At 39.9% G+C, this 9,695-nt stretch overlaps 1 protein-coding gene and 1 pseudogene across 1 annotated transcript; both read right to left on the minus strand.

Moving 5' to 3' along the window:
• Nucleotides 1–42: 42 nt before the first annotated feature.
• Nucleotides 43–6,335, minus strand: LOC146479486 (uncharacterized; annotated as a pseudogene).
• Nucleotides 5,342–8,339, minus strand: LOC146479487 (uncharacterized). The gene is made up of 2 exons (XM_085110210.1): nucleotides 7,586–8,339; nucleotides 5,342–7,306 (listed from the first exon to the last, which is right to left on the minus strand). The coding sequence occupies exons 1-2, from the start codon at nucleotides 7,938–7,940 to the stop codon at nucleotides 6,339–6,341; spliced, it is 1,323 nt and encodes a 440-aa protein (XP_084966336.1). The 5' UTR covers nucleotides 7,941–8,339; the 3' UTR covers nucleotides 5,342–6,338.
• Nucleotides 8,340–9,695: the final 1,356 nt, after the last annotated feature.

The following is a 9,695-nucleotide window of genomic DNA, read 5'->3' on the forward strand; positions in this document are numbered from 1 at the left end:
GGCTGGGGCCACCGGGTGCCACTAGAGCACAGCCTTGCATCATTAAGATCTTAAGGAATGACATACATCCACCTTACATGCTAAATTCATTAGCCATACCTTAAAAATTATTGAGCTGGTTTGCCATCTAATCGAACTCTCTCCATGCCAGAAGGTGCATAAGGCCGTTGGTTTGCCATCAGATACTGTTTTCTTGATTTCTTGCATGAATTTATGTCCACAGAAGAAATAGTGTTCAGTGTCAGCTTCTTTATAGATGCCACAATAGCAGTTATGTTGGGGATCTGTGTGGATGCATGTTGGAATGAGTGTCATGTGACTGATGATATGCTAAGAGGCAAGGTTGCTTGATGGGGAGCCACAACTTGCTTATGTGGTCACGCCTAAAAACCTGAGACCAACGCTGTTTGTACTGGCTATTACTAGCAAAGCTTGGAATTTGCACATGTTTAGCTTCCCTCTCCTGCATTGTGTTGATACCCAACCCTGTACCATATTTGTCAAACATTTGCTTTGAGTGAGCTCAGACTAAATGTCCAGTGCTCCATACAGTGGCTGATACTGAAGAACCAAACAGCAACTGCAATAAAATAATCATGGCACAACTGAGGAAGTTTTGCAAGATTTTCTTCAGTAAGATGGTACATTGAGAAAATGGCAGCGCAATCTCTGAGTTTAGTACCAATGAAGACAATTGGCAGAAGATCCATTAGCAGCTTGGGATCTGTTGAGTAACCCTGGATTGCTTTGACTGAAATTAATACATAACCTATGAAAGATTAGCTGTGAATCTTTACCAGTCAACCGATAAGTAAAATCCTTGTCTTTACCCCTGTCCTCAAGGAGCCATTTGCCCAATTGTTTTTTTTTTTCATTCTCCCTGCTTTAACCCAGTGAGCTCCAGATCCCTGAAACCTGACCACCCCCCCAAATTCCAGAGAAAATGGCTGCCTCAATGACAACACAGAGTACTGTTAAAACATTTCATTTCATTTCATGTCCTAATGCAATGAAATTTCACAGAATTTCTACCTATATAACAAAGATATGCTAAATGAAGTTTTATCTCTAAAATATGCATCATGCTTTCTTTAAAAAAATCCTTAAGTTGGAGAATCAATTCAACATCATGTCCAGTGGTGAGTTGTATACAATGCACACTAGCTTTATAAGTAATTTTCAGTGAAATAACACACTAGTGTACTCTTATTTTATCAGAAAGTCACATGAAAAAGCTAGCTGTGAAATCCTACGGACAAAAAACAGGCCATTTCTCTTGGGAGAACGAAATTGACTGCTTTTATTGCGCGGGTCAATTTTGAATTTGCGCGCCATTGCTGACATCACAACGCGTCACAAGATGCAACTTTGAAAACTATTTTTGCAAGCCAAGCAAAGCGATACAAGACACGAAGATTTACATTTAGTTCCCTAATGTATAAAAGAGCTATTAACATTTCCGTTTCACCATGTGAATGTTACCAAACAATGGCCTAAGGTTGTTGTTTTTATCTGCACTCAATCGTGAACTTGCAAAGAGTAAGGCAGAGTTACGCAAAGTGCACTCACTATATTTACACTGAATAGCGAAACGTGGTTGTAATCTCAAATGATTATAACAAAAAGATAAAAACACAGTTCAGTTTCCACCATGCCATTGAGAAAAGCAGGATTGTCCAGCCCGCATTTGCCGACACAAAGGAATGCCACACTGTTCACAGCCATAAGATGTTTTGAAGGTGCAGCCGCCTTCCTTGCGCTTCCTGCCCGCGCTTGCACACATAGCACATGCTCTTTTTCTGCCATCCATTTTCCCCAGAAAATGTCCTCGCAAATTCTCCTCTGAGGTTACAGTCCTAACCACACGTTTGCTGGAGGTTGAAGGACGTTTGTATCCATTGTAGCCGGCAATAAGAAGCTTCGCTAGTTCCCGACGAAAGTCTAGTTGGCGTCGCTTCTTCTTGCCGGCTAGTTTCTCCAGGATGAAAGCGTTTACCATGGACACATTCAAGAAAAACCAAAACAAGTATTTCCACCACTTTCGAGAAGTTGTCCCAGGTGGGTAATAACTTCGGTATTGGCCGTTTACATCCACCCCATTCATTCCTGAGTTGTAAACACCGATCACATCTGGTTTCTTCATTGCTTCTGCGGGGACAACTCGCTTTTTCCGTCCGCGCACAACCTGTTCCACTGCATGGATTTCTTGCTCGGCAGGAGTATTTGTGGAAAGTAACGAGACAACACGTTTGTCCCTCCACATTGTGGCAACCAAATTTCCACTTTGACGGGTTCTCACTTCGCCCCGGATGAGTTTCACGTGCTTGAGATCGGCAGGAAAATCTTTCCTGTTTGTGCGCACTGTACCGCAAGCGTAAGTGTTTCGGAATTCCAATGCTCTCATCAGATCGGCCGAAGTAAAGAAATTGTCAAAGAAAAAATGTCTGTTATTGTCCAAGTAGGGCTCACCAAGAGTCCAAACTACATAGTACCCTAACCCTTTGCGTTGGAACAAGTCATTGTTCGTACGATTCTTGCCCAAGTACACTTGAAATCGAGGAACGTAGTACGTATCCGCATCGGCGAGCAGCCAAACTTTGATGCCAAATTTATCCGGCTTCATTGGCATATACTGCTTGAAAGAAAGCCTCCCATTGAACTTCACAAGTCCTTCATCAACTGAGATGTTTTTGCCGGGAATGTAAGCTTCCATGAACTTCTGTTCCAAGTGCGTTATGAGGGGACGAACTTTGCAGAGCAAATCGCCTTGCTCTTCAGCGTTTGGGTCGGAAATATGGAAGTACTTCGACAGAGTTGCAAAGCGCTGCTTTGGAATTGTTTTTTTGAAGCCTTCAACTCCAATAAATTCGTCCACATCCCAGTACATTTTCAGCTGAGGAAGTTCATGGATTCCGATCAAAATATTCAGCCCAAGAAATGCTGAAATTTCCGCTCGATTGGTTGCGAAGTTGTTGTCTCCCTTCGAATGGGCATACGCAACGGTGTTGCGAGCAATCTCGTCCAAGTAGCCATCGTCGAAGAAAAGATTGAAGAAATCTTTGGCACTTGCATTGTCCCCAAGATCTTTGGTTGGGCCATGCCGAAGAGAAAACTCTTCTACGGTGAACTCACGCAAAGTGTTTGACCACTGAATGGCATTTGGCCGTACATCTTCGGCGGCGGCAGTTTCTTCATCGCTACTTTCAGCGCCATCTTCTTCTTCATCGCCAGCAAAAACTTCCACATCGGAATTATTGCCATTTTCTTGTGGTTGAAGGTCGATCATTGCTTCAATTTCTCCCATCCACATTGCGAAGCAATTCTTGCTCTCGCCGTCTTTGACGATCCTGGTGCATTTGTCTGATTTCTTCGACGGTAAAACCGGCAAAGAAATCTTGTTCTTCATCAGACGAAGATGAAACTTCCTCAGATCGTCCAGAAGCCATGTTTATAACGAAGACGTTTTTTGAAAAATTTGTGAAAAATCGTGTGGAGAACGCAACAAGGGGAGTTTGGTCTCAAATGAAAGCTTAATTTATTCATGTCACGTTTCACTGCTTTCCAATACCCAGGGGAGTTAAGTTTCTAAGCTACAGCCAATCAAAAAGTGCATATCTGACAGGGCGCGTGGGGGCGCATTGGAATTTGAGAGCGGTTTTCCTTGAGGGCGCATCAGGGCACACTGGAGGTCATTGGGTTAACATCATTTTCAATAGCCTTTAAATACCTGGAAAGTGCACAGTTTGGGGGCAGTTCACTGAGGCTGTTCTGTGACTTGGAAAGGTTACTCTTAGAAATGGCCAAATCGAGCAGCATTGTATGTAAAATTAATACTGCACACCATTGTTATGTATGTGGAGTGGTTGAACAACCTCTTTGTCACAAAGTTTCCCAGTAAATGGTTTAAATTCTTGCCTTGACTTTTTCCCGGCAATGAACTGTGTCACTTTACTCCTCTTTGTTTTTACCGCTAAATGATTTGGGATTTTCCTTTTGAAGTCAGCAACCTGCTGTGCAATTGCAAGTCTTTGACTATACTGCCATGGTCTACATTTACAGTTTGGGGTATCCCCAAATTTCCCAGTAAGTGACATACTATCTCTAACTTACTCGGGAGAATAACGAGGTCAAAAAACCAAGCAAATTACGGAAAGCACGGATGCGCAGCTTAAAGACGAACACGACGAACAATAGCGTGAAGGTTTATTGAACAGAAATGCTCAAAGTTCCAGTGACAAAGGTTGCTAAGTTGATAAGATTACAAGGTCGATGAAAATCGATGAAAGACAATGAAAATTGATGTTAGTCGTTTCGAACTGAAAGGCGATAAGAGATAAATAAAAACTGATTTAGCTAAGCTTTCTTAGAGTAACAAAAAAAGGGAATATAAAAGGCTAAGATAAACGCTAATAGTGTTGAAAAGCATAACAATAAAATACAATAGCATTAAAATCAAATAAGCTAACAACGATAATCAAGATGATAAGATGATAGAAACTTTGATGTAGATAAATCAATAAATCCTTGTCTCCATGCTGAGAACTGATGATTAGTAGCGAATTGAAAAACTGAATACTATGAACTTAACTAGCACTGAAGGAATAAAACGAACGAAACTGAACTAAGAAACGTAAACCGATTACTAGAAAAACTAGAAACAAGAAAATAGTAAAAACTCACTTTGGTTGCACACGTCCCAATGCTTGACTTGACTAATAAGCTCTGACTAAGAACTTGACGGTGAGCATCACGTTTCAAACCAACACTATCATCTTGAGAGACATTGGCAAAACTGGAAAAGTGCTTTTCTGAATTAGTAAATTCACCATTGACAAAAGCCAGAAATTTCATATCCTGTGGGAGAAGGTCAAATGAAAATGTAACTTCCTTCCCCATTACCGTGTAGGTTTTCTTCTCTATTGCCTCCTTGTCTGATGCTAATTTCTCTGTTAATCTAACAATACCCTTATGGTCCTCTTTACAGTTTGCTCCGAACAAGAGAAAATTATCATTGGGAGAAGCTACCCTGGGTCCCACATTTAAAAAACTAATTTGCCAAGACATTGCTTGGTCCCACTTGCCAAATGGGGCTCCATCACCTCCAATGGCCACCTTAAGGCGGGGGTAAACCTGAAAAATAGGCCATTTTTCAATAATTTTTCACAGCTAGGATTTAATTGAAAACCCTAGCAAACTATATATCCCTGGAAAGCTTATGAATCAAAGATTATGAAAAAAAATATTTCACACTCCACAAGTCAATTGTAATAGGATACCACTCATTTAACCATGCCACCTGCTGGGTGCTACCAAGGCTTACTTAAGAAAAGATAACTCTTGCTAGAACTGATAAAAATTAATTTATTTTATATCAATTTAAAGAAGACATGTTGCTTATTGTTTTAAGCAGAAGGATTTCTAAAATGTTGAAAACATTAAAAATAATGATTGATTGAATTTGACATGGAAAATCAAAGATGTGTTTCACTTCATAACTTAGAGTACATGCATCATATGGAAAATTCCTCTGCTTAAAACACAAAACTTATTGAGAAAAAGAAACCCTGAAAATTTCAGATCAATCTGATAAATTGTTCTCAAGATATCTTTTCTTGAAGACAAAATTATTGTGTAATGAGAAAATTGACTTTAAACTTAAAGATAGCAATTAAAGTTGATTTATTAAAAATTGTAACCATTATAGTGGCCCTTATGTCCATATTTTGACCACAGGAGTGTCTGAAAGCAATTTAAAATCCCCCTGCTTCATATGTCACTCCTTCTGCTTCTCGAAGGGCTTCTTCTTGACGAACCCGCAAAATTTGCTCGCCTTGACGGCGTTTCTTTTCCTTCTGCGTGGCGTGCAAATCAGCCTTTTTCAATCTCTTACTGTCTTTTGCATGTGCTGCCTCTCTTGTGCATACTCCACCAGGAATAGCTAGCCTCTCCATAACTTTTAGTCTACTGGAAGCTCCACCATGGTAGTGGCAGACAGCTGAAGACGCAGCACACCGAACTACTTTAACACCATGGTGCTTATGTTTGGGACACCGTACCCACACCATGGAGTTGACACATTCATTGGGATTTTGTGTTGTTCCCAATACACACCTCTCAAGCAATTGAGAGTCACTTAAAGTAATAAAAGTTGGTTTCAAGACTTCAAAAAAGACCTCAGGCAAACAGTTACTATCATCATATGTTGAAGTTCCTGTTGCTTCATCTTGCTGCCATTTACACCACGACGATTCGCCAAGAGGACAATATCGATGCTGCTTTGCAGGGTCGTTGGACTTAACATTGTGATGGAGAATTGCAATTATGTTTTTTTTCATTTCCTAGACTGCAACCTCCACCTCTCTCCTTGTTGGATTTGACTTCCTGATGGTGTTTTGCCTTATTGCAAGTCCATAATCCTTCTGAAGCTTCTTAATTTTGGGGTCCGACAGTCTTCCAGCACCGCCAATAGGCCGACCATCAGCAAGTTTCCCTTTAGTTCTGGACTTCAGGTTCAACAGATGTTTCTCCATTCTCTTTTGGACATGTCCAACACAGTCTAATTTCTCCACTTTGATCTCACCATAAAGATTTTCCACAGAATTGAACGCCTTGCTATCACCATCACTCACCATCCATTTGTACCTTAGGTTGTGACGCTCCACTGACCTATTCCACAAGACAACAGCTCCTTCGGACTCCATTGCTGGTGAGCTACCAGCAAAGTTAATATCACACTCATGTTCCAATAGCCACTCCTCAAATTCTTCATCACTCGAACCCTTTCCTTTCTTTAGAGCACATTTCTGGCATGCTTTGGACAGGACATGGTAATCTAACACCTCACCGGTGTCCACTGAAATGACGAAAACCACTCCAGTTAATGAGGTAAACCCTTGTTTGGCCCAAGTACCATCAAAACTGACAGCAGCATCAAGAGCATCATCCTTGTCTTTTTCAGGGTTTTCTTCTAAAATGTGCTGTCGAAGTCTCTCTCCAGCTCTTCTCATATCCTCCCTTGCTTCATCCTCAAGAGCTTCCAGGATGTTGTCCACTTGCTTGTAGTATGCAGGCTTAGAAAGGCAGGGCATATTCATAATACTGCAAAATGCCGCAAGGCCTTCATAGCCACTGCCACTCTCTACTGCATGGTAGACTGCTCGGCGGTTAATGTCATACAATTTCCCACGCTGCGTCACACTATACGATGTTAGGAGTGCGCTGGACTCCTGACAGGAACTGCACTTAAGGTTAAGCTCTGACATCAGCCCTGCTCTTGTGCTTTTGTCTTCTTCAAGAGTTAGGTCACCTAGGAAGACAAATTAAGTGCAAATCGTCAGATAAATCAGGTAATATTATTGTCAGTTAAGATCTCATGTCAGAATTATACATTATGTGACTTTTTCCCATTGTTGTTTATATGCACAAAATTTACCTAAAAAAAATTATCTTATTTGATCCAAGATTTAATAGCTAATTCAAGGTAATTCAGAAGAAAACAGCTATCTCTAGAGCTAAGGGTTAATATGATATGGAAAATAAGTTAAATGAATACAGAGAACGACAATGCTTTCAAAAAAAGTCTCACCTTCCTCACACACGTGTGCCTTTGACACCGCCGTAGATAAATTTTTCATACTGATCAATCGATATCCCTCGCTTTCCTCATTATGGAGGGTAATCTCTTCATCAAAGCTATCTAAAAGAAGCTTCTCGTTGGCATGTTTCATTTTCTTCCTCGTGGAACCAACAGTTTCGTTAGAGTCCGAGTCTGAAAGCTGATTTTCATCTCGAGATGTGCTTGGAGTTGAGCAGGTGATTTCGTCCATTTCGTCAACAACAGAAGTGGGTTCTTCGGACTTTCCTTCTTGTCTTCGCCTTCCAGAAAATGGCTTTCCCTTTCTCTTCTTTTTGTAAACAGATCTAGCTTTCTCTCTGACCATTTTCGATAACTTTTACTCGGATTTACTGCGTAAGGCGCTCTGTGTACACTGTATGTCAACTCACGATTGAAACGACCACGAAATCTATCCCATAATGATCTTGTCCCTAAGGAACTACGTTAAATAAGACTAAATAAAGTGTCCCTGGTTAAATCCTGCTTGTTCGGCGATTGATTGCCTTTACAAAACGTTATAAACAACTGATAAACAAAAAATGCTGTGGACGTTGCCATGGTAACCACGTCATTAAACAGGAGCGGGAAATTTAAAATCGCTCGAAAAGGTAAAAAAAGTGGAGATTGGTGGAAAATTTTTTCTACATAGTACAGTTAAATACCCAAAGCAACAAATTCCAAGGAAAACAAAAAACTGAGTTTTTGAGCGAATTTCAGGTTTCCCTCTCTCTCACCAAACCAGGTCAGTTTGTCATTATCTTTCCTGTATTCATCAGTTTCAAAATAGAATTTGCAAAGCATAAGGAGGAAATTCTCTTAATTCCTATACACCCCAGCAACCTGTTGGTCTACTGATAGATCATGGCACAAAGTTTCCCTTACTGAGACTACATCTCCCATATCAAGGTGTTCAATTTTTTCCTTGAGAACACTTTGGATAAAGGCAGTGATGAAATTAATTTTAAGAAAAACACGACACCCCTGAGTTTTAGAGACATGTTTCGGCAGTTGCCTCTGCCATCTTCAGTTTGAAATGAACAACAAATTTCAGTGAAATATAAATGCTAGAGAAATTACAATAATAATACAGGGCTTCTGATAATTCACGGGAAAAAAAAGTCAAATTTCGCGGGATTTGCAGAGACAAATTCGCGGAGAAAACGGCCGATTTCGCGGGAATTTTTGGAGCACATTTTCGCCGAAAAGCATAAAAAAAAGATTCCAGAAAAAATAATTTGGAAGGATGTCAAATTTAGGGCAAGAAAGAAATCTCAAAAGTTCATCCAACACAGTTCTCAAGGCAATTGTACTTGTTTCGAACGACAACAAAAACATAGCTTTACCGAAACGCCCGGCCGGTTAACCTCTTTTTTCAGCTGCAATTTAGAGCCGGACACAGCGACGCAATAAACTTCTTTGCTCTCCTCGCTCTGTTGTGCTGCTTTGCAGTTTACAAGGCAAGATTGTTCTTGATCGAAGGTAAATTTAATTCGATCGTGCCCTGCACGGCTGCACGTACGATTAGACATGTGCCTGCATTACTACAGGCAGCAGTTTCCTTTCACACTCCGTATAGTGTCAACGAAAAGTAATCTCATTTCTCGTGCTTTATTACTATATATTGTCTATGAAACGAAAGAGAAAAGAAGAGAAGATCATCTGGTAAATTCTTACAAGAAAAGAGGATAAAAAGTTCCCTGCTTGCCTTGCAATACATTTGGAAAACGACAATTTAGTTCAGACAACTTTTACATATTAAACGTTTATTAATTTTGAGTTTTTTTCAGTTTAGATCAGCAGTTTACAAATGGGAAGAACAAAACGTTTTTAATAAAACAGTTCTTCAAAGATTTATGTGCATAGTTCAGTATCTGTGAAAGTGTTATTTTATGATAATAATAATAATAATAATAATAATTAATATTTGTATAGCGCAAATTAGCATGTGTGTATGATCAAATGCGCCTAACAAATTGTATATGTAAAAAATAAAAAATAATTAATTAAAAATAGTTATTTACAATTCTTACAGTCCTCACATCGTATTGTAAGCAACTCTACATAAAAATGTCTTCAATTT

This window comes from Pavona decussata, unplaced genomic scaffold (genome assembly GCF_977016875.1).
Source record: "Pavona decussata unplaced genomic scaffold, jaPavDecu1.1 SCAFFOLD_58, whole genome shotgun sequence".
In the NCBI taxonomy this organism is placed as follows: Eukaryota; Metazoa; Cnidaria; class Anthozoa; order Scleractinia; family Agariciidae; genus Pavona; species Pavona decussata.